Raw genomic sequence first — 27,319 nt, 5'->3', positions numbered from 1 at the left:
CGCCAGCACATGAGGAGGGACAGGCCTCTCCCTCCGACTCCATCTCTATGCCCAAAGATGCATCGACTGACTCTTCGGCCGAGGTGGAAGTCGATGGGTCATCCCCTCCTCCAGCTGCGGAGCGCGGCCCATCTCGCCGTTCCCTTAAGGCCAATAACCGTCAGTTCGAGGTTTCTACCTACCACCACTTTCTGGCTATTGGCACCCGCACCCTGTCTTACCAGTTCGGGGAATCTCACTATAAGACCCTGTGCGATCTTCTCCGGGCAGACGACTTGGTTATGGGTATTCCATCTGACTTGATCAGGTGTGAGACGATCAGCCTTGCTAACCTTCCTGCTTTTTATTTTATGCTTCCGGCTCGTCTGGCTCCGTAGACCATCCGTCTTTCCTCCTGCCTTATTTGTCTTATTCTGTATTTTCGTTCACTGTTTTTGTTTGGCCTCCTAGTGAATGATGACCATTAAGCCTCAACAAACAACAACAACAACAACAACAACAACAACTCCTGTCACTGCTACAGACCAGGACATCATTATCAATTACAGTCTTTGCAATGCTCTTCAATTCGTCGGTAGGCATGTTTCCATATAATATCATATTTTTAAAGATGTGAAAGGAAAATGTTTCCGGGTTTCTTGTTTGGCTAAATTATTGCATGTCCTTCTGTTGTTTAAGATTTCAACTTGCAGGCTGTGGGTGTGTTCGGGTGAGGTGTTCCCATCAGACCTCCTCCAGTCATTCTTCCGAGTCTTCAACACTGGCCAGGTGAGACCTTGTTTAGTTCAGTTCTGGAGGTCCTTCAGTCCGATGACGTGCTATTTATCATTCTCTTCCTACACTTGCTGATTTGATTTCATTTACTAAATGTCTCCCGTAGCGTAGGGGCTAATGAAAGGTAAATCTTACCCTTCTAGTTTGAAGACTTTTCCACGGGATATTTAATTGTGTTGATGTAGAGAGAATATGATAAAACTTGCTTAATTGCGGAGAAGGGACAATGGGACAGCCGAAGAGGTCAAGGCAAAAATAATAATGCTATGAACCTAAATATTGTGTGTGTGTGTGTACAGAGAGAGAGAGAGAGTATATGTATGATCCAGCATATAGTGATTTATTGCAATTCTATCCAATAGATCATCTGCAACTTTTATGGATCAACGGAAGTCATGGGTGATGTAACGTACCTGCAGTTGAAAAGCAGCGAGGAAGCCGCAGCGAAATTAGTGAACAGCAAAGTGCCAATAGGTAAGCACAGAGATTTTAATCCTTTCATTAGATGAGGTGTTTTATTGGCTTTTATCTTGCAGCCTCCCCACGGTTTTATTCAACTTAGGAAGGACTTGAAGTACTAAAGGATATAATTAAGGCACTATCTGACCATCCTAGTTCGAAAACTAGAGGGTCATTCAATGGAGCTCATCTCTCCGACAAGGGCAACGAAATTTCCAAACCGCTTTTCATAATGGGTTAGGTTTTCTCATTGATTAGGGTTTCACAAATAAGGTTTTCCGGATCCAGAATCTATAATAGATCCGAATTGGTCCCAAAAGGTAATCGATTGTTCCCTGGGACATGGGCTACCTACTCACCAAAATTGGGCCAAATCTATCTTTTAGATTTTGAGTAATCCTGCTAACAGAATCTGTAATACGATCCGGATCGGTCTCAAAAGTTAATCGATTTATCTACCCACCAAATCTTGTCCAAATCTCTCTTAGTTTTTGAGTAATCGTGCTAACAAAGAAACAAACAAACAGGGGTGAAAACACACACTCCTTGTTGGAGAGAAAAATTATCCTTGGTACATACAGTCGTCTGGAGTGAGCAAGAATATAATGCTGAGTATCATTGGATGAAAGAGTTAGATGAAAATCTCACGTGTCCAAAGATCCATCTGACAACACTTACAGGAAATTATTTTAGAACTCTTCATTAATATTTCTTAAAAACACACCTCAGTATTGCGTTACGCATTGCACAATAATGGAATACCATTGCTTTACGCATTGCACAATAATGGAATACCAGTGGTTTAAATGAGCCACCAGACATCTCAACAGATTTCCCTGAAACACTTTTAATCTCATATGATGCTATATTCCTTGTGCTGAACATCCTCAAAAACATAATTTTCCCTATCACAATAGAAGCTGTCATTAACCTGTTATTTATATGTGGGCCCTGAAACTATCAGTTAATACGAAAACGAACCTCATGCAGGAGTTTGTACGTCGCATTAGGATAAAAGTAAGGCAAGGAATTTATGAAGAAAGGAGGAAAGTATAGAGTCGAAAGAATTTTTTCCTTGTGTTCCTACACCTCCAAGACTAACTCGGCCTGTCCCTACACACACACACACACACACACACACACACACACACACACACACACACACACACACACACACACACACACACACACACACACACACACACACACACACACACACACACACACACACACACACACACACACACACACACACACACACACACACACACACACACACACACACACACACACACACACACACACACACACACACACACACACACACACACACACACACACACACACACACACACACACACACACACACACACACACACACACACACACACACACACACACACACACACACACACACACACACACACACACACACACACACACACACACACACACACACACACACACACACACACACACACACACACACACACACACACACACACACACACACACACACACACACACACACACACACACACACACACACACACACACACACACACACACACACACACACACACACACACACACACACACACACACACACACACACACACACACACACACACACACACACACACACACACACACACACACACACACACACACACACACACACACACACACACACACACACACACACACACACACACACACACACACACACACACACACACACACACACACACACACACACACACACACACACACATTCCCTCAGGCTCGGATTCCACGAAGCAAAATTAAATAATGATGACATAAGGACATTATTATAATATCTAAAACTCACAGAGAACTAGTTTTATTCTTTGCACACAAAGTTATTCCTGTGGTTCTCTTTGGACATCCATATCATAATAGCAAAGACAGGGCATTCATATTCATTGCTCATGTGATTCGAACTCACTATCTGTTCACAAGTAACACCATATACATGATTCCGTTGTTATTTACTATGAATTTATTGTTTCCTGTTGGTAGATGAGTACTAAAATAAGACATTAAATATAATTTCAAGTATTAAGTCAAGCTAGTATAGTAACATTATATGCAACGTCGCGTTCTCGGTCAAGCTGACTACGAAGCTGCTCGAGTTACTCACAGCCACTTTCTTCCCACGACCAATGACGCCATTTAACGTGAATATGGACTTGTATATTATTTTCAGTTACACAGCTTTTTCGTCGCACTTATTTGTTCGTTCGTTCGTTCAAAGATTCCCTGCACCTATAGTACAGGCCGGGCCATACATTAGCCCGGTCAGTGGGGTATAGGCTGCTTAAAAAACAGTAAGGGGGGAGGACAGAACCTGGGGATTGCCCAGCACACACGTCCTGTCTCCTGGCTGGCTTTGTGGTGTGTGTGACTTATTTTTTTGCGTAAATACATTGCTATATTAATGATATACTGAATACTTTTACCCAGGATTAGGCCTGCATTGAAGTGTAAAAATGATATATTTTTTATTTTTCTCAACGTTTCAGCCAATCAGGACCCTTCTAGCAAAGAATGTAGGTTTTGGCTGACTCATTCATAAACATTCATTTGTTTATCATGTAGAAGCTGCCAGAAAGAGTCATACGGCAGGTCAGTTTTTTCGCCAGTTGTACACAGACACATAAACCAGTATGTATTACTGCCACATGTACACACACAAAAAAGTATCGTAACACCTACTGCACGATACAAACTTACACCACGAATGAAACGTTTGATAACTGCCTTCCTCCAACCCTACCGAGACAGCCGGATTGTTCAATACGAAACTCATCGGACCTCCCTGTAACGGTACTTTTTTGTGTGTGTACATTCCCTCTGATATTGCCGCCCAGATAACTTGAAATATTGTTCTCACATATGCCCACTTTTATGTATTACTCTGCCACACCAATTATGCATTACTACCACATATACATACCGCATATAAATTGCTGCCACATACTAGTGTACTTATGTTTCACCACCATATACACCCAGATAAATAAGGACCACATATCTTTGAAAATATTTATTACTACCTATGTCTCAATTCATTACTACCACAGAACACAAAGATATATTAGTCACATATATCTAGAAATACTACTGTCATATAAATCTTGAATATTACTGTATAAAGTTACAACTGGAATGGCATTGGTTATAGGGTCGCCCATCACCAACTGCCGCATATACCTGGTGGACAGCACGGGTGCCGAGGTGAAAGAGGGACAAACTGGAGAGATATATGCTACTGGGCTCAACCTGGCTAGTGGCTATGTGGGAGGAGCTCAGCCTGACAAGTTCATAATCAACCCACACTCGGACCACCCGGGTAAGTGTTGTGGCTTCTTTGTATGGTCTGTGTGCTGTGGGTTCTTTTATTGGTTTGGGTACTGTGGTGTCTCTGTATGGTCTGGGTGCTGTGGTTTCTCTGCAAGGTCTGGGTGCTGTGGTTTCTTTGTTTAGATCTAGATGTTAAAAGTACGTTAATTAATAGGTATGCTGCATGATCTATCAACTAAATATCAGATCTTCATCATGGGTTCTGTAATAAATGGAACTTACGCCGCGCTATGCATCGGAAATTATAACACTGCCTTTTCAAGACAGATTGGTTACTGCTCAAACAACAGGGTAATGTACTTGACCTCTTCCTTACAACTACTCCTTTTCCCTACACTGTTATCTCTTCTCTCCATTGGGTTTCTCTGGTCACAGCGTTACCACCTTAAACTTTCCTGTCACTCCAGTAAGGCCCGTGGACCCTCTCAAGGAGCGGCAGCTGAGGCACTTTGGAGGTTCTGATAGGGAGGCCCTCAGGCAGTACTTTAATTTTCCGAGCAGTGATTATTGCTTCTACGTCCGAGAGCCATCTGAGTGTGCTTTGCGCATTGCGGAGTTTCTTCTCTGGGGCATGGATGCATATATCCCTTTTTCATGCCCAGTGGCTGATGAAAAAAAAAAAAAATTGGTTTAATCACTTTTGTTCTAATGCTGTCCACGACAAGGCCTACAAAAGGTACCGGAATCAACCCATCCCTGAATCTCATTTTTGTTCCGGCCTGGAATTGTGCTAAGTCTGTTCTTCAATCTGCTATAAGTAATTTCATTCTTACTAAATGCTCTGAACTCTCCAAGTCAAATTCTTCTGACACCTTGCCAAAAACATTTCCTCATCACCCTTCCCTCATCTTTTCCACTATGATGGCTCTGTATCTATTACTTCAGCTGACAAAGCAGAACTTTTCACTCAGACTTTCTCTTCCAATTCCCCCACAGACGATTCTGGTGTTATTCCGCCAGCACTTCCCCCCTCTGACTTCCTCATGGCTGACATTAAAATTTCTTCAACTGAAGTATTTTCTGCCATCACTTGCCTCAGTATTAACAAGGCATATGAGCCTGATGAGGTTCCTCCTGCTCTCATCAAGAACAGTGCCTCAGTGCTTACACACTCCCTAAGTAAACTCTTTTGCCTTTGTCAACTTGTACCTTTCCTTCTTGCTGGTCTTATTCAGCCTGACCCAAAAAAGGGGTGACCTTTCCCAGCCCTCTAACTCTCGCCCAATTGCTTGAACATCGTTTATTTCAAAAGTACTTGAGTCTGTTCTTACTAAAAAAAAATATTAAAGCACCTTTCCTATCACAACCTGCATTCCGATCATCAGTATTGGTTCCATCAGGGACGCTCCACTGACGATCTTCTCATTTCAGACTACTGGTCATCCTCCTTTTGAAACTTTGGCGACAGGAATGCCATTTCACTTGATACGTCAAAGGTTTTCGATCGAGTCTGGCGTAAATCTTTAATTTCCAAACTGCCTTCTTATGGTTTCTATCCTTCAGTCTGTGCTTTCATCTCTAGTTTCATTTCTGGTTGGTCTATAGCTGCTGCTGTAGATGGACACCGTTCATCTCCTAGAGCAATCGATGGTGGTGTTCCTCAGGGTTCTGTCCTATCACCAACTCTGTTCTTTTCATTCATCAATGACCTTCAAAGCTGTACATCAACCCCTATCCACTCTTATGCTAATGACTCAACCCATCACCTTTCCTGGAGCATCCATCTCAACAGTTAGTTCAGCAAACAAGAAATGAGCCTGTGGCACACCTAATGTCCGACTTGTTTCATATCTAAGATTGTAGTAAAAGTACTCTTGTTCTTAATGTATCAGAAACTCAGTTTTTATGTTTTTCAACCCAACGAAATCTTCTGCAGGAGTATCCTCTAATTTTTAACAGTATCCTGCCCAATCCTGCATCTTTTTAAACATATCCGGGATTTCATTCTCCCGGGAATTATCTTGGAAAGATTATATTACTTCTCTTGTAATGTCTGGTTCCAAAAGATTAGGTGTGCTAAGCCGACTATGTGGATACTTTAACTATGCACGGTTGTTGACTACATAGACGTGTTTTTTCGCCCCCATTTACAACACAACTGTCATGTGTGGGGAGGCTTCCTACATACAGCTCTTCTCAACAAGATGGAGTCAGAGGCTTTTCGTCTCATTAGCATTCCTCCTCTTACTGGCTCACTTCAACCTCAGTCTCTTTGCTGCATTGTTACATTTTTATCTTTTCTATCGCTACTTCAATGGTCACTGCTTCTCTGAACTGTCTGCCTGCATGCCTCCACCATTATTGCGAGCACGCAACACCCGTCTTACAATTAACTCTCATCCCTTTTCTGTCCAACTCTCTAATGCAAAAGTTAACTGAACACTCCCAGTTCATCATGTAGGCAACACGTCAGCTCTGGAACTGTTTACCTTTGCCTGTATTTCCTACTGCCTTTGATCTCCAGTCTTTCAAACGTATTGTGTCCAGTCATCTCGAAATGAACGGATCTTGAATTTGGCTCTCTGTTATCACATTTTCTCTCTTCTTGGAGAGAACAGTTTTGCGGGCTCCTTGGCTTTGGTTTCTTCTTTCTTGCCTAAACAAAAAAACAAAACAAAAAATTATCCTTATTCAGTACATGCACTCATCATTCCTCCATACACCATGACCAGTATCACCAATATAATTATTCAGTCCAGTACCACATCTATATCTCTTTTACGCATTCAATTATGTCATCGCTTGTTTCCTGCTTGCATCGTTACCAGCACTTTTCATCCCACACAAGCATTTGTTCGCCACTGTCACACTATCCGTAACTATAACACTTCTCCTTCACCAACACCAGTTGCCTACCACCACTGTCATCACACCCACACCATCACAACTATCCTTCTTCATCCACCTGATGGTTTGACATGGCGCAATGACTGACCGTTCATCTAAGGTACTAGACTCGGTCGTGACATCTGGCGGAAAGGGTAGCTCCCTTTCTGCGTGAGGCACTATATTGTCTCCCAAACCTACCGTGGTGGAATAATTTCTGTTTTCTGTCTTTTGAACCATCACTTCCCTCTCCGTTTCTACCCACTAAATAAACTGTCATCAAGACTGGCAGGCTAACAAAGCCTTCCCCTTTTCCATCCTCCTCTCAGATATCAACAGGGTGGTTCTAAGACAGTCGTGGCAGACTTTTCGTTATTGCTTACAGACTTGATTAACTTTCACTTGATTGTCGACGATTGGCCACTGTATCAAATGCCCACACATTACAGTAATTGATCATTTGTTATGCATTTATTCTTTGGCTTAGTTACAAAGAAATACTTATATTGAGAGACTGGAAAACACACACACACACACACACACACACACACACACACACACACACACACACACACACACACACACACACACACACACACACACACACACACACACACACACACACACACACACACACACACACACACCAGAGAGGATGGGCAAACAGACAGACATATGGAATGATAACCACTCCCCATCCTCCTCGCACATAAAACGAGTCCTTTGGAAGTGGTGTTTTTCAGAATGACCTCCTCCTTAGAGCTCTGTAATTAATGGTATCAATAAGTCAGTGTTCTCAATAGAAATTAAATTCCTTCACTGGTACAGATATTTTTTAAATGGGCAGTTGCTACACGTGTCTGTTGATAATTTGGAAAATTCTAAATATCACTTCTTACCAAACGTAAGAACTGATGATTAAAAAAAGATTTAAAAATATTATCGTCGACAAATAGGTATGATTAATAAGTCCCCGCCACCATCACCACCATCTCACCCTTTCATCTCAGCCATTACCCCCGCACCATCACCCCATTCAGTTCCCCCTCTACCCACTCACTCGCCCAAGGCCACCACCATCATGACTTCTTCTTCTTCTTCTTCTTCTTCTTTTTTTTTTTTTGCTAAGCATGAATACAAATATCAGCACCCTCTCTCCAAAACTTATCCCTTTATTACTGTAATACCTGAATCACACACACACGCACGCATGCACACACGAGAGGCGCCGGGCAGGCAGGACGCACGTCACATCGCTCCGCATTTGGCCAACCTGACCAACTGGCCATACCTAAATTAATATCTTTATATGAGTCAAGCTCTGTACCAGGTTAAACTAAATGGTGTCCTAATATAAAAGAGGACGTTTTAAGTAAGACTATTGTTCAAATAGCAACATAAAGTAATGCAGGAATGCGCCCAGGAAGCGTCAGCTGATTGTTTTGTCTGCACCAGGGAATGTAAGTGGAATCTGTGCTCTTAGTACCACATGATGTCCACCTACTATAGTAAAACAAGTCTGGAAGGAGCTAAGAAAAGGGATAAAGGTAGAAAGCAGGATGGTGATTTCTACGAGGAACTGGTTGAAACGGAGACGTACAGTAAGCTGTTAGAATGGATAAACAGATTGGAGATGGTATTTCAGAATGAAATGGATGAAATTAAGAAGCAGTTGCACATGGAGAAGGAGGAAATAGAAAAATTAGTAAAGGTAGTCAACAAGGAAGACACAACAATAAATGAGCTGACAGTTGAAGTGGATGCACTTAGAAGGAAAATTAGTGAAATGGCAAGTACAATAGTCAACCACGAGAGTATCGTGGAAGAGTTCAAAAATGATAGAGACAATTAGGCAAGTAAGCAATCTGATAGATCAGAGCAGTGATATTGAGGAGAAGATAACACAGGTGAATGAAGCGATGCAAAGCTACAAAAATGATGTGGACACCACGTATCCTGAAATGTTGAAAGTAAAGAAGGACTTAGAAACAAGAGTTAAAGAAAAAAACATTAAAAAGGAAGTGAAAAGAATAATCCAAAACAATCCCAAAATGGTCAGAGATTCAGCAGATATCAACAAGTCTATAGTAGTCACTGGTATAGAAGAGGAAGAAATAAAAAACAAGATCTCGAGAGACAAAAAGGAGATGGCAAGTGTAATGAGCATATTGAAGGAAGTGTCAGAGGAAATCTGTGATAAAGACATAGAGGAACATAAAAGGCTAGGGAAATATGAGAAATAAGTCAAGGCCCTAAAAGTAACCTTACAGAGTGTAAACACCGTGGAGCAGATACTAAAAAATGCAAAGAAACTCATGGAAAAAAAGGAATTCAAAAATATATGGATAAAAAGATGCCTAACGCAAGAGGAACTGGAAATACTAAAAGAGAAGAGGGAGGAAACAAAAACAAGAACGAGGGAAGATCAGAGAAGGAGAATAATACATTTTTTTACAAAGTAATTGAATTGCAAGTACGAAAGTGGTACATAAATTGAAGGGAATAAAAAGGAGGAAGGTAGTAGATCCAAGTCATGTCAAGTACGTAAACAAGATTAAGTTGATGTTCTCAAATGTAGATGGAATGGTATCTAAATTATTAGAGATGAATGATTACATCAGAGAAAGTGAACCACATATTATATGCCTAACTGAAACAAAATTAACAGCAAAGATATCAAATGACATCCTAAACTTAGAGGAATACAATATATGGGGAAGTGATAGGAACTTAAAAAAAAAAAAAAAGGAGCAGGAATTATAATATTAACAAAGAAAAATCTAAAAGTCAAGGAAATAGAACTCGATATACCCTTACAAGTAGAACTAATTGCAGTAGAGATTAATACATCTGAAGGGAAAGTAATTGTAGCAAATTTATACATGCCACCCACATCAAACACATGGGAAAGAGGCGAATATAAGGATCTGGCATAGAGTACAATTCAGAGTTTAAGAGCATTACCACACAGAATGGAGGAGAAATCAGAAAGAATTTTGCTAACTGGAGATTTTAATACAAATATAAATTGGAATACTCTAGACATAATAAACCAGGAAAGCTGTTGGGACCTAAAGCTCCTGGATCTCGTGCAGGAGTTTTTCCTAACGCAACATGTAAGGGAAAGCACTATAAAAAGTGGACTTGATGTACCATCAGTACTTGATCTTATATTTACTAGGCAAGAAAACGATATTGACGATTTAATGTATCACCCTCCATTCGGCAAAAGTCACCATGCAATACTAAATTGCAACTTCAGGGTGCATATGACATAGTTAACATCAATGAAAGTTACAAAAAGAGCCTAAGTTATAAAAAGGGACTCTACCATGACCTAAAGAAGTACAGTACTTCTTAGAAACAGATTGGGAAAGGAAGCTTCGAGGACAATTTTTAAATGTTATTTATAAAAAATTCTGTGAACTTTATGAAATAGGAATCCAAAAGTACATCCCACTTCACAAAGAAGCATAAAAGAAAATAAAGAAATGGTTAAATGCAGAATGACAAAAAAAAATAAAAAAAAGAGACGTTGTGGAATAGATACAGAAGACACAATAGTGAGAGGGCATATAACAACTATAAACAGACAAGAAACGATTATACAAGAATAAGGAGGGAAACCCAAAGACAGTTTGAGGAAGACATCATAAAAAAGGTAATGATCAACCAACGCTATTTAACAGCTACATCTGAAACAAAACCAAAGTAAAAAATATAATACAATCCATTACGGATGAGGGGATCATCTATACACAAGGAAAGATACTTGTGAAGCACTAAATAAGAATTTCCAGTCAGTTTTTACAGAAGAAAATAATTTTGAGAGCGATGATATGGAACATGCATGCCCACACATATTACCAGATATACAAATATCAGAAAAAGCATACAGGAGGATTTAAGTATATTAGACAGAGGAAAAGCAAATGATCCTGACGAAATTTCAAGTTGGGTGCTACATGAATGTGCAAAAGAGTTAATTAAACCATTGTCTTTAATATTCATGGAATCCTTGGGACAAGGTAAACTACCTGATATTTGGAAGAAAGTAAACATTGTTCCCTTATTCAAGAAAAGGACTAGACAAAATCCACTCAACTACCGACCAGTATCACTAACCAGTGTTGTAAGCAAGGTATTAGAAAAGCTGATAAGAAAAGTTTGGGTAAATCATCTAGAAGAACAGAATATGATAACAGAAAGAGAGTTTGGTTTCAGAAAGGGAAAATCATATGTTACTAATCTGTTGAGTTACTATGACAGAGTAACAGAAACATTGCAGGAAAGAGAAGGATGGGTGGACAGTATCTATTTAGATTTCAAGAAAGCATTTGACAGTGTACTGCACCAAAGACTTTTGTGGAAACTGTACCATTAAGGAGGAATCCGAGGCAAACTGTATTGTCGGATGCAAGATTTTATTTAAAAAAAAAAAAAAAAAAAAGGAAATGAGAACAGTACTAAGGGGAAATTACTCATCATGGAGAGAAGTGATAGCGGAGTTCCACAGGGCTCAATGCTGGCACCAATTATGTTTTTAGTGTATATAAATGACATAGATAGCAATATTGGGAATGAAAGCTATCTAAATATGTTTGCTGGTGATGCAATATTACAAAGGAGAATTACTAATGCAGACTCTTGTAAAGAGCTACAAGAAGAATTAAATAAACTTCATGAATGGAGCAACACATGGCAAATGGAATTCAATGTGGACAAGTGTCATGTAATCAAGTATGGTAAAAATGGAAAAGGACCTGATTGGGATTATAAGTTAGGAAGTAAAACCCTATACACATTAGAAAGAGAGAAGGACCTAGGTGTGATTATCAATAACAGTCTATCTTCGGCTGACCACATCAGTGAGAAGGTACGGAACATGTATACACTGCTTGCAAATAATAGCATTCACACACATAAATGAAGACATGCTAAGAAAGATAATAACATAATTCATCAGACCAACCCTGGAGTAGGCGTCAGTAGTCTGGAGTCTTCATCTCAAAAATCACATAGATAAGATTGAAATAGTTCAACGGGCTGCTACAAGATGGGTACCAAGCTTAAGGGATTAAAGCCATAAAGAAACACTAGAAAAACTGAATCTACCTACACTACAGGAGAGAAGGAAAAGAGGAGACATGATTGTGCTATATAAATGCATATCAGGGAAGGAGAAAACAGACATGAATGATTACATAACTTATGGGGATGCATTAGCAAGAGAACACTGCAAAAAACTGCATAAGAAAAGAGGTGATAAAGACGTAAGGAAATTTAGTTTCCCAAATAGGGCAACTGATCAGTGGAATGCACGACCGAATGAAATAGTGTGTGCCAAACTAATTCAAAAATTTGAGGATATTTACGATAAAATTGGTTTAAGACACGGGACAGTACGAGCTTGACTAATTCCTGTAAAGATACAATTAGGTAAGAACAATTAGGTAAGAACACACACACACACACACACACACACACACACACACACACACACACACACACACACACACACACACACACACACACACACACACACACACACACACACACACACACACACACACACACACACACACACACACACACACACACACTTGCCTACCTCTCTGGATGTTATGGTCTATAGTGCAATAATAATTCTGTCTAACGATGGACAGGTTTCTTCACGCATAGAAATTGCCGAAAAGGTTAACGATTATCAGTCCTGTGCAGCTACTTCATACAAAATCTACAGAGATATGCATACCCAGTGTGTAAATAACATTTTGATTTAATTTATATTTTTTCATATCGGTGTGAGCAGACAGCTCGTCATGTGAAGGATCTATCAATATACTGAGTATCCGTTATCATTCTGATTATTAATAAACCAATGGTAGTAGGTGGTTGTTAAAATTCAAGCACAGTAAGAAGGATTACATGTGAGTAAACTAAAGTCAACTCCACAGGCCCATCTGTAACTGGTAGAAAGAAACTGTAGCTGGGTAGCTCTAAAGTAAATCATCTTTGATGGATATGTTTGATTACCCTCCCGCATTTATCGGCAAGCGGCTTAGGATTCCAGGGGGTTACCAATGATTGCTTACGAGAGTTCATCGAATTTACTTGCTGTTGATTATTGCTGTGCTTCATTAAAGTCTGTCTTAAATTTGGTTCTCTCTCTCTCTCTCTCTCTCTCTCTCTTGCATTAAAGGACATAATTTGGTGTTCATAGGGCTGGGTAAGCAGCTTTGATAGTGGTCAAGTTTGACAAAGAATATTGTTTATGGTTTGAAGTGTGACTTGCACTTGAAAATATATTGACCCGCTGTCATTATGTATATTATTCTCTCCGACAAGGAGAGTATGTTTTCACCCCTGTTTGTTTGTTTGTTTGTTTGTGTGCCTGTTAGTAGGATTACTCAAAAACTAAGAGAGAGATTTGGACCAAATTTGGTGGGTTGATAGCCCATGACCCAGGGAACAATCGAATAAGTTTTGGGATCGATCCGGATAGTATTACAGATTCTGGATCCGTAAAACTTCTTTGTGAAACCTGGACCACTGATGAGAAAACCCAACCCATTCTGAAGAGTGGCTTAGAAATTACATTGCCCTTATTGGATAGATGCGCACCACTGAGTGCCTCTCTAGTTAGGTTGTGAAATCCCGACGTAAATTGTATTTGGGGAATTGAACGTGAATCTATCTATCTATCTATAGCCCGACGCCCTAATCCCGCAAAGGGTGGCCGCAGACAAAACGCCTCCAAGTCACTCTGTCACCCACCATTTGACTCCCCTCCCCCCAGCTCACCCCCCCCTCCCTCATATACCTCTCAACTCCATCCCTCCACCTCATCCTTGGTCTACCCCTCCCTCTCCCTCCCTCCACCTCACCTACATACACCCTCTTAGTCTTTCATTCTCCATTCTCTCCACATGTCCAAACCACCTCAGTGTATTTCTCCTAATATTCTCAACCACATCCACATCTACCCCACAACGTTCCTTCACTTCTTCATTCGTCAACCTGTCCCTCCACGTCACTCCACATGCTCCTCTCAAGTAACTCATTTCCACTGCTCTCAATCTTGACTTGTTCCCCTCTTGCAAGGTCCACGCCTCGCTTCCATACGTCAGGGTAGGGATCACAATACCATCATGCAGTGACTTCTTAACTTCCATACTCACCTCCCTATTTCTCATCACTGCTTTCAGTGTACCAACAACCTTTCTTCCCTGCTGTACCCTTTCACGTACTTCATCCCCCAAAGTTCCATCCTTACTCATCACACTACCCAAGTACTTGAATGCACTCACATTCTCCATATCCTCACCATCCAACCTCACTGCACACTCTGTGACTTCATTCCTCTCAAACACCATAACTTTACTTTTGTTTACATTAACTTTCAGCTTCCTCCTCCTACACACTGTCCCAAATTCATTCACCAAACCTTGCAACTCCCATTCATCTTCACTCAACAATACTGTATCATCAGCAAACAGCAACACCGGAAGCTTCCAAATCTCACCCTCATTCATTAGGGCCACCCCCATATCCACTGCCCTACCTTGCACCTCCTTTACAACCCCATCCATATATATATTAAACAGCCATGGAGACATCACACACACCTGTTTCAGTCCCACATTGAGATCAAAGAACTCACTCAGCTCACCATCCACTCGCACCGTAGCCCTAGCTCCCTCGTACATACTCTTCACACTGATTGCATATCAGCAGTGTAAACTGTTTGGATTGTTCCTGATGTTTTAGACTTATTTTCTCCAGGCCGCCAAGGGGGACATTGTATTAGTTTTGGTTAGTACAGACAGCTAGAGCATAACCCGTAGGAGATATGAACAAACTAAGTGAATAAGCAAGAAAAGTCTTTTAATAACATTCTGAATGAATTTGAATCTAAGAAAAATTTTGTCATCAGTTGTGTATCTATCTGTCTATCTGTCTATCTATCTATCTATATATATATATATATATCCCTCCTCCACCCCAACTCCTTTTAGTATGTGTTGTAACTACTTCATTCATTCATTCATTCATTGCCAGACGCCATGTATCCCAGATGGGGTGGCCAATGGCTTAGAGTTAATTGTTTTACAGGGAGGGGCACTAATCCTCCACCAACCCCACTTGACATGTAGGGATGCCAACAGCATCTGGTGTTCCCAGGCGGTCACCCATCCAAGTACTAACCAGACCCAACGTTTCTGGGTATAAAAAGTGCGGCCTTGATCTCGTAGGCAGCCGGCACTCTTACCGACTGACCAGGCTAACAATTGACACTGGACGCATCGTAATACGCCGCACTTTCCTTGGCCTCAGAGCATTCGTAATACTTCTTCCTCAGGGATGTATTCGCCATTATACGAGTTTATAATTATCTTGTATGTTACTGACGCAAAGTATAGCACTAAAAAACACATAATCTTCTTGAACGTTATTGATGCAAACTATACCAGTAGTAAGACATAGTCATCTTGTATGTTACTGATGCAAACTCTAGCAGTACTAAAAGACACAATCTTGTATGTTACTGATGCAAACTAAAGCGGTATTAAAAGACACATGATCTTCTTGTGTGTTACTGAAGCAAATAATAGCAGTACTAAATAGACAAAAATAACACACAATAGCATATCAAGGTGCTGCATGCATAAGTTGATATGAAAGAGATGCTACGATGTATCTTTTGATACAGTCTGACCTCATAACGCCCAGATTCTTTGTCTCCCCACCTGTTTGCATCTGATGACGGTCTCCTAACAACAACACTTATAGTAATATGCCAAGTAAATATAGAAGTATGTGGTAACCATAGGGGTATTTGCCTTCTTAGTGTGACTGGAAAAATGTATGGTAGAATACTCATTGATAGGGTTAGGCGTATAACAGAGGAGCTAGTTGGAGAGGAACAAGGGGGATTTAGAAAGGGAAAAGGGTGTGTAGATCAGATATTTGTTCTAATATGTTTAGTGGAGAAGTATCTAGAGAAGGGAAAGAAAGTGTATGCTGCCTTCATGGACTTGGAGAAAGCTTATGACAGAATAGATAGGCAAGGTATGTGGAAAGTATTAAGAATATATGGAGTGGAGGGGAAATTGTTGAGTGCGAACGAGCTAGGGCTACGGTGCGAGTGGATGGTGAGCTAAGTTCTTTGATCTTAGTGTGGGGCTGAAACAGGGTTGTGTGATGTCTCCATGGCTGTTTAATATACAGTATATATGGATGGGGTTGTAAAGGAAGTGCAAGGTAGGGCAGTGGATGTGGGGGTGGCCCTAATGAATGAGGGTGAGATTTGGAAGATTCCGTTGTTGCTGTTTGCTGATGATACAGTATTGTTGAATGAAGATGAATGGGAGTTGCAAGGTTTGGTGAATGAATTTGGGACAGTGTGTAGGAAGAGGAATCTGAAAGTTAATGTAAACAAGAGTAAAGTTATGGTGTTTGAGAGGAATGAAGTCACAGAATGTACAGTGAGGTTGGATGGTGAGGATATGGAGAATGTGAGTGCATTCAAGTACTTGGGTAGTGTGATGAATAAGGATGGAACGTGGGGGGATGCAGTGCGTGAAAAGGTACAGCAGGGAAGGAAGGTTGTTGGTTCACTGAAAGCAGTGATGAGAAATAGGGAGGTGAGTATGGAAGTTACGAAGTCACTGCATAATAGTACTGTGATCCCTACCCTGACGTATGGAAGCGAGGCGTGGACCTTGGAAGAGGGGAACAAGTCAAGATTGAGAGCAGTGAAAATGAGCTACTTGAGAGGAGCACGTGGAGTGACATGGAGGGACAGGTTGACGAATGAAGAAGTGAAGGAACGTTGTGGGGTAGATGTGGATGTGGTTGAGAAGATGAAGAGAAATACACTGAGGTAGTTTGGACATGTGAAGAGAATGGAGAATGAAAGACTGACTAAGAGGGTGTATGTAGGTGAGATGAAAGGAGGGAGAGGGAGGGGTGGACCGAGGATGAAGTGGAGGGATGGAGTTGAGAGGTATATGAGGGAGGGGGGAGTGAGTTGGGGGGAGGGTAGTCAAATGGTGGATGACAGAGAGACATGGAGGCGTTTTGTCTAAGGCCACCCCTTGCGGGATTAGGGCGTCGGGCTATATATAGATAGATAGATAGAATTATAGTCAGTGATAATGTTTCATGTGACTCATAAATGTGTGACCCTAGGTATTTTTTCGTGTTAGCTACTGTCACACCAGCTCATCTGTTATGCCACTTATTATCACTCTGGTTATGATGTGAGTTAAATCGATTCTCCCCGTTAATGACCCCTTCACTGTCTGAGCGCTCCTCATGGCAATATTAAATCACAGAGCGGCATCAAGGACTAAATACACCCAGCAGAGGATGTCCTGGTACTGAAGAGGTAATTAGCGATTGCTCATAACCTCTTCTCTACTAATGATCTCCTGCAGGTTGAGGACATTAACAAGTTTGGCGCACTCACCTCCTGCAACACCTCTCTACTAGATAAGTTGGGTCACCAAAATTTTATTAACTCTTCTTTGACCCAAGACCCACATTTCCACAGTTTTTCATTGAAATCCATCAATAAATCTCTGAGGCACCTTGTTGGCAATGAAGGAAGTAACTGCCCTGAACCAGAACTTCAACTCAGATCACCACCAAAATTTAATCAACTCTTGCATGGTCCATGACCCACATATCCACAAAATTTCATTGAAATCCATCATTAAAATTCGAGATTCCTTTAGACAAACAACCAAACAACCAACCAAACAAACGTTGCTTATACCTAACTTCCAACTTCGTTGGCGGAGGTAATAATGTTTAACTTTTAAATGGCCGCCGACATTGTACGACGCTTTACTGTAAGCATGACAGGTAGCGTCGACGCAGTGCAATCTGTAAAAAACTGTGAACAATTTTGGAAAGGGAACGAAGGTCTGAGTGATGTTGACACAGGCCTACTGTACCCACCAAACCACTCATGCAGTCGGTACATCTCGTGAATCAGTCATGAGTGGATATTCGTCTTTTGCTCCCCTACAGTGTTAGTGTAGGTAAGAACAAGAAAACAAGTTAGTCAAAAAAAAAGAAAGAAAGTACGTTTCCCAGACAGTGACTGCTTATCAAGTTTGCTTTTGACCCGGGAAGGAAGGGAAGAGAGATAAGCATCCCTTGTGCTCCCTCGCCCGCTCTGCCCACAACCCTACAAGCGTAAAAGGTAAGTTTTTTTATTTACTAATTTTATTTCTATCATTATTTATTTTATTGTTTTCCTCTCATATTTTTGGGATTTGCGGGAAAATATTCATTCCTTGTTTATTGTACTTACGGCTGCATCTCACAACCTCGCCATCCCTTACCCCTTCTTCCCCAACCCACAGTGCTAATTTCTGGCCTTATTTTTTGTTTTTGACCACGAAGGATGTCCCTAAACACACACAGCTACACCCGTTATCTCTCTTTCCACACGCATTATAACTCCCATGCCATCCAGAGTAAAAACACAACTCCTTACGGGAATAAAAAAATATAAACATAAAACTACTTTTACATATAAGTACACATATTATGTGCTGAATTTGTTCATTTTACACATTCTTTTTCAGAACCATTTCAGCAACACATAAGGTGATCCAGTGGAGAATATATGGATGTAAAACCTTCCCTTCTGTTCATGCTAATTTCCTAGTGCGAGCTTAATTCGTATCTAATTCTGGCTGCAACGGTTCAGCCTATTCACACACAGCAGCACCCTTATCTGGTAACATACTAAATAAAACATCTTTTCCCTTTCTTTAGACCACACTACTCCACCCACACTACAAAGCTAACTCCATACTTGCATAAACAAAATAAATGTCAAAAATAGTGAAGAAAAAAATAATCATAGTTATTATTATAAAACCTTCCATGTTATGTACTGATTTCGTTCGTATTACACACTTCTAGTCATTCCAAATGATTTCAGCAACATTGAATGTTTTTTTTTTTGGGGGGGGAGGGGGCAAAAATATGGATATTTACTAGCTGCGATAGTGAAGCTGGTATTATTTTCAATTTGTGAGTGTGTCTGTCTGTCTTTGTGTCTGTTTGCACGATAACTTTGCAACCGCTCAACATATCGCAAAATTTTACAGGTGTGTAGTAGAGGAAAAAATGATCACGAATTCGAAATTGGTGATAGTAGGTCAGGGTCATTGTGTCTGTTACCACGATAATATCGCAAACTCTCAAGATATCATAAAAAAAAATTACAGGTGTGTAATAGGATTGAAAATCTCCTACGAGTTCGAATTTTGTGAAAGTACAGTAGGTCAAGGTCAAGGTCATATTCCGAGCCGCCCTAGATAAGAATCGGCTCGCAGGTGGTGTGATTCCTTCCTCGGGGGGGCCGCAAGTTCTTAGTGCGGTGCATTTCCTTAGTTTTCACCAGTGTCCACAGTAATTTTGTAAAATTTTCTGCGATTCATTATGAATCATGGGATGGGTTTAGGAAATTAAAAATTACATTGGCAGTGCCCCAGACGATTCTCTTCACGTTGATAAAGGAAAAAAATCGATTTTCGAATCTTGAAAAAAATTATCCCGGTGTCGGCCACGGGAGCCCATCAATTTTCGGAGCCAAGGCCACGGAGGAGTTAAATATAAAGGTTGCCTTCGTTCTGAAAAAACGAGCATAGGGGCCTAGTTGTTTTTCTGATATTGAGAAAGAAGGTACGTGCTGAAAATTAAGAGTTCCTTTTTTTTGCTGTTTTTCTGGCTCCAGTGTGTCAATGAAAATACAAAAGAAAAAGAAAAACGAACATGGAAAGGACTGCTGGGCAAAGTCTGTTTTTTCCTCGTCCTTGTTCACAAACTGGAACAGTTGGGAACCTTCATGTATAAACAACTACTTTGGTTCATATTCAAGGGAAAGATTTGGACTTGTTAATTATTGTACCTAAACATCCCTCGTATAGTTGACAGGCACTAATCTAAGCTCTGAAGTCTACCTAGGTCTAGTTAGGGTATTCATGATTGCCTCAGATCGCCTAGGTGTGGCAATTGTTTTGAACCTGCTCAAAACCATCACACTGAGGTCACCGAGGTGTCAGCTCGCAGCAGGCCCACACTAGGGTTGCCTGGCATCTCACCTGATCACAGTAACCTCTACTTGAACTCTACTTAGGGTCACACAGATCTACTTGGGCTCACCAGATCTCCCCTCTGCAACCCTAAGTAGAGTTTAAGTAGAGCTTACTACATTCTAAATGCACTCTAAGCCTAAGTAGACCTTTCTGCATCCTCACTGCATCACTACTGCAAGTTATGGGCTTGTTCTCGAACATAGAATGACCCCAGGGCATTGCCACTGCGACCATTGCCTTCTTACTATGAGTGTAGTGCATCTGCATTGTATCCCTAGTGCGACCCCACTTTGACACATGTGCACACACACATTTGGTATAAGTACAGCATCAGCATCCACACATCATCATTTTCCAGTTCCCGTTCACCATGGCTGCAGAAAGACAGAATTTGTTAATCGTACAGCAATTAGCACATATCCAAGCACAGTAGGCAGAAAATGGCATGGGGCTGCTCAACTGTGTGAGAAGGAGGAGGAGGATGAGAAGAAGGCCAAGGAGATGCTGTGTCAGGCCATGGTTAGGTGTTGGGAGAAGACTTCAGTTTGGCCAGTATCATCAGCTAATGCCTGAGCTACACAATGAAGATCCTGCTTCCTTATTCAACTTCCTGAGAGTACTACCAGAGATGTATGATGAGCTAGTTGCCAGAGTTGGTCCTAGATGCACCAAATAAGACACCAGATATAGGAAGGTATCGAACCTGGGATGAAGATTGCCATAATTATGCGCCACCTAGCATCCGGTGACAATTACACCAGCATAAAGTTTGACTTCTGAGTGCCTCATAACACCATATCTGTCCTAGTGTGAGAAGTCTGCCAGGCCATGGCAGATGAGTATAAGAACAAAGTCATTAGCTGTCCCACCTCCCTTGAAGAATGGCACCCCAGTGCTGAAGTGCTTGCATGTAAATGGAACGTACCTCATGCTTGTGCAGCCCTGGATGGGAAGCATATTCCCTGCAAATGCCCAGCAATCAGTGGAAGCCTGTATCACAACTATCAAGGCTTCTACTCCATTGTTCTAATGGGCCTCGTTGATTCAGATTACGAGTTCCTCTGGATAGATGTTGGAGGCCACGGACACATGTCAGATGCGCAGATCTTCAATGCATCAGAGCTGAAGGAGTGTCTAGAAGATGGGACCATTGGTCTTCCCCCAGCAGACCCCCTACCAAATGACGACAGGGACACACCATATTTCATCCTGATTGATGATGTGTTTGCATTGCTGACCAACATGATGTAGCCCTACTCTCAGAGGAGGATGACAAAGGAGCAGAGGATCTACAACTACAGGATATTCAGAGGTCGTTGCATTGTGGAAAATGCCTTCGGCATCCTGGCCCAAGGTTGGCAGGTTCTCCTGAGTACCAAGCAGCAGGAACCTGACACCGTCCAACTCATCGTTGAGGCCTGTGTCTGTGTCCACAACTTCATAAGGATGCGCTACCTTGCCCTTCAGAATGCTACTCTGGATACGGAGGATGCCAATCACCAGCTGGTCCCAGGATCCTGGAGGGCAACATGCAACATGCACGAGGTCTACAGCCAGAGAGGGGCTAACCGTAACAGCACTGCAGCCATGAAACAGCAAGAATACCTCAAACTTTACCTCAGTTCTCCTGCAGGATTTGTGCCCTGGCAAGACACGATGATATAAAAATACAGTTGCCAAATATGGACAGTTGCCAAATATATGAACAGTTGCCATATATGATGTTATGAACAGTTGCTAAATATATGAACAGTTGGAAAGTATATGAACAGAAAGTATTGTAGGCCTGTTTCCAAAATAAATATGGTATGTTTCATGTGGTTAAAATAAAGTTTGTTCTGTTTCTCCCACCACTTTTTCCCTCTCTCCCTCTCCTCCTTCCCCTACCCTCCACAGTGTGTCTAGCTGGCCGTGTACTGCAACTGTCCACTTGTATATTTATTTCAGTTGGAACAATGAAAATAGGTAGATAAGCCCAAGCTCTTTATTCTTCAACTACAAGCAACAAGTATTATTTAAACGACTGAACAGACAAACTGAGTGCAAACCACTGAACAATATAAATAAATAAAATATGAAAAAAAAAAAAAGAAAAAAAGATAGTACTGGAGAAATGACGGCACAAGTTTTTATTTCTATTAAGTTTTAAGGGGCATACTTTCTACTTTTATTTTCCTTTTTATAAGTTATTGGGGGCAAAATGTTTAAGGTTGTATTGGGGCCAAAATGCTTAACAGATCTGTATTAAAAGTAAAAAGCAACAACACAATTTTCTAGTTTTCAGTCACAAAATGTAAACCTATATAATGCACAATATGTCTCTGAATCATAGTAACCGTCTCTGAGTCATGGCATTTGTTTATTTATCCTGTGTGCTGTTGCTGTTGCTATTCCTGCTGTTGCTGAAGTCCTTGCCTTCAGGCAGCTGCTCAGTGAAGGATGCACTCAGAGGGGTGAACTCGTTCCCAACCAGAGTGCTTAAGTTAAAGGATGAGTCCTCCCTCCGGGCTGGAGTGCTGGTGGTCATTTTCGTTCCAGGGGTCATTCTGATCACTGTAGAAGCCTATGACATGGTCTGGAGCGTCGTCAGCTGCTGAGGCTGCTGCTGCTGCTGCTGAGACTGCTGCTGCTGCTGAGACTGCTGCCTTGCTGTACAACTGGTGCCCAATGTGCAGGTGTAGGCAGGCACATTGCTGAGGATGGGGATGGACATGGAGTCTGGCGCTGACCATAGATGGGTGGCTGCTGGCTGTAATTTGGGCCAGGCTGCTGGACGAAGCTGGGGTCACCCTGCTGCTGCAGCTGCTGCCCCTGCGCCTTCAGTCCATCATTATGACCTAGGTATCAATACAGCAGCAGCAAGTGTTGCAACTGAAAGCGCCGCCAGAGGAAGGGGTCCAGGTCCTCCATAACCGACTTCGTCCAGTCAGCATAGGCCGAGCACTTTGTGACCTGGCCAGGTGGCTTGAGCATCTCCATTATCTTCTCCTGGATGGCCAGCGCCTGATCTCCACACTTCTTGATGGTGGCTATCTGCAACTCATCCTCTGAAGCCATCTTATGTTTCCTGGTGGGGCGTGCCTCGAGGATGATGGGAGCATCCCCTGTTGCAGAACTGGGGGTGACGGCCTGTCCTTCCTCCTCCGTCTTCTGTCTCATCCCCTCCAGCAGCTGCAGCAAGCTTGGCCTTAATCTGCAAAGACAAAAGCAAAGAAAAAGTTAAGTATGTAATTATAAACATTTATATTGAATAAATGTTCATGTATTTTATATGTATTTTGCAGGTATATCATAATATGTATATAAAAATATGCTTAAAATGAAAATAATATAATTATTTTGCAGGATACCTACACTGACCACTGTCCTTTTCTGGACCTCATAAATATGACTCTTCAAGAAGGCAGACTTCCTCATGTCCCATCTGTATACTCTGGGGCTCCATCACCAGACTTCTTCATAAGTTTCCCATACGTGGTCCTCATTGACCGATACCACATCTGAAGGATGTCCACCTCCTTATCCAGCTGAGTTGCCATGTCGGACCATAGCCTGTCTTTCTTTTGGCTGTCCTTATATGAAGACAGTTTTGTATTGTAGAGGCATTCATTGTCTCTTATCCAATTAGCCATCAGGTCCTTCTGTGCTTCAGTCAGATCAGAGGCCTACTTGGGTCTCTTCTTTGAAGGCCCCTGGGTAGCAGATGGGCTCCCATCGCTGGATGATGCAGCACTGCTGTCCTCTGCAGCATCGGCTTCCCTGACTTCTTGGGTGGGTTGGACTTCTTCACCAGATGGCTCTGAAGGAGGGGAACTGGGAGAGGGTCCCCTGCCTCTGCCTCTGAGTGCTGGAGCATTCCCCCTTGCCATCTTTGTCTGCTCCCCCGTCATGAAGTTGAAAATGTGCTCTTCGTCACCACCTGATGGCCCTGTAGGAGGGGAACTGGGAGAGGGTCCCCTGGCCCTGCCTCTGGGTACTAGAGCATTCCTCCGTGCCTTATTTGTCTGCTTCCCCATCATGAAGTTGAAAACGTGCTCTGAAAAACAACTGAAGTTGAAATGACGAGCTCTGCAAAACACCTCTATGTTTATGCTCGCCGTGTGGACGCTGACATCTACTGCGCACACCCTAAGGATGCAGCGGGGATGCAGTGAGGTCGACTTGTTCGCCTGGAGCTCGCACAGATCTGCTTGGGCTCGCACTGAACTCTACCTATGAGTCGACCCATGGATGCATGGGTCGCCGTAACTACGCCCGAGGATCGACTAGATAGCAGTAATCTCTTTTTGAACTCTATTTGGGTTTAATATTTTCAGAAATTTGCACTTTTTTCGGAGACCTCACTGCGATCTGACCACTTTTTATTTTTTTACTTTTCAGATAACCGTGGCATCGCAACTCTGGTGTGATGGAGGTAAAACGAATGTAACAGTATAGCTGCTCTTTCTCTGGACACCACATACTGGACTGAATTACTGAATGGCTTCGTAACTCCTTTCACAGGATGGCCTGGTATTAACTTCATGCTCAGTAAAATGGAGTCTGACCACGTTGTGTTATTCTTCAAGTTCTGTAACGGTAGGTTTTTTCACATAGATACTGCATCTGTTTGCGTTAACAAACGCGCCATAACAAAATTACAAGTTACTTCTGGGAAGGGCGTTATCTGGACACCTACGATTATTATCCCAGTTTTGTGAGGGTTGTTTCAAAGCCCCTCCAGATCTACGAGGATCTTCGCGTAGGTAAAGTATTGAATGTTGTAAACAGATTTTACGATGACAGCAAAGCGTGAATAACAGAAATTGAACGAGTGAGTGAGTTTTCTGAATCAGTGAACCAGTGAAACAAGAGTGTGTTATGTCGCCATGGCCTTGCATGACACTGAAAACACTTATGGTGAAACCTAAACGCTGTTCAAGTCGGACAGACATTGGTGTATCGTGACAATAACTTATTTTCAGTATGATGGAATATTTCTTCCATTTGGGCAGTTATTCACGCCACTGAAATCAACACACGAAGTTGAAAACCTCTGAATCAGGTGACAAATTTATCTGGTTTATTCTTACTACCATTAAACGACCTCGTTCAACTTTGGGGTGACTTTTCCAACACAAAGGATTTGATACAGTCTTCATTAACCCAGCCACGGCAAGTGGTTCTCGGAAAATTGTGGACAATCAACTGGCAGTACGTTGAATAAAATTAATTTTACTATTATTACTATGATGATGATTGATGAGTGATGATGAGGATTATGATTGATGATGATGATTTGATGATGATGATTGATAATGATTTAATGATGATGATGATTTGATGATGATGATGATTTGATGATGATAGGTGATGATGACTGATGGTGATGATGATTGATGATGATGATTTGATGATGATGATTGATGATGATTTGATGATGATAGATGATGATTGATGGTGATGATGATTGATGATGATAATTGATGATTAATGGTGATTATTGATTGATGATGATAGATGAATGATGATGATGGCGAGTGATGATGATGACTGATGAATGATGATGATGATGATGATTGATGATGATGATGAATTGTAATTATCAATCATCATTTATTATTATTATTATTATTATTATTATTATTATTATTGTTATTATTATTATTTTTACTTGTGGTAGGTGGGGGCGCTCATCATCCACTCTCTCGATGTAGTGCTGCTTTCGGGTGTCTGCCCTTTCCTCTCTTCCATTCTTCTTTCCTTCCATCCTCTTCTGTCTTTCTTTCCTTCATTCTTTCCTCGTCCTTCTGCCTAGGGTGACTTTACACTCCCTGTTCTGTCTTTATTTCCTTCATTCTTTCCTTTTCTTCTGCCTGTGGGTGACTGTACACTGAGTGACGAGCCAAATGGTTTCCTGTACACCAGGAAACCATTTACTACGCTGGGTGGTAACCATATAACCAAATTTTGGCCCCTGGTGGTTTAGTGGGTAATTATTGCTCTTCAGTCGGATTAAGCCGGTGAAGGTTTATATCCAAGGGGTGGTTAGGGTTGATTGCTCATGTAATGCCACTCAGGGATGAGTGAAGCTGGCCACTCTCATCTTAAATGTCGAGACCAAATGCCTAGCCCCGGGCTCCTACGCTCCTCATGGGGCAATGTAGGATTGGATGATGGATGGATGAATGGATTATTATTATTACTATTATTATTGTTATCATATTATTTTTATTATTATTTTTATTGTTATTATTATTATTAGTAACAGTAGTAGTCATTATTATTATTATTATTATTATTATTATTATTATTATTATTATTAGTAGTAGTAGTAGTAGCAGTAGTAATTATTATTATTATTGTTATTATTTTTTTTTTTATTATTATTATAATTATTTTTATACTTTTTAATTTTTAGTAACATTTTTTATTTTTATTATTATTATTATTATTATTATTATTATTATTATTATTTCTATTGTTATTGTTATATTATTTTATTATTATTCTTAGTTAATAGTGGTAGTAGTAGTACGGTAGTAGTAGTAGTAGTAGTAGTAGTAAAAATTTTATTATTCTTAATCTTATTTAAATTTTTATTATTCGTATTTTAATTATTTATTATTTTTATTATTTTTATTATCATACTTTTTAATTTCTATTATAATGTTTTTTATTTTCATTACTTTAACTATTATTATTATTATTATTATTATTATTATTATTATTAATATAGTGGTAGGTGGTGGCGACCATCATCCACTCAC

General features: G+C 41.0%; 1 protein-coding gene across 1 annotated transcript in view; it reads left to right on the top strand.

Annotated features, from left to right (window-relative positions):
* The window catches only part of LOC145414572 (beta-alanyl-bioamine nonribosomal peptide synthetase ebony-like), a 178,681-nt gene that overhangs the window by 115,716 nt on the left and 35,646 nt on the right, over positions 1-27,319 (top strand). The window contains exons 7-9 of the mRNA XM_080284090.1: positions 693-768; positions 1,137-1,248; positions 4,442-4,609. Of these exons, the coding sequence (XP_080140216.1) occupies positions 693-768; positions 1,137-1,248; positions 4,442-4,609 (356 nt within the window). The remainder of the gene's footprint in view (positions 1-692; positions 769-1,136; positions 1,249-4,441; positions 4,610-27,319) is intronic.

Source organism: Coenobita brevimanus, chromosome 100, assembly GCF_032717465.1.
Source record: "Coenobita brevimanus isolate Jiangsu-jjx chromosome 100, ASM3271746v2, whole genome shotgun sequence".
NCBI lineage: Eukaryota > Metazoa > Arthropoda > Malacostraca > Decapoda > Coenobitidae > Coenobita > Coenobita brevimanus.
Note: the sequence above shows the minus strand (reverse complement) of the source record. Positions and strands in the feature narration are given on the sequence as shown.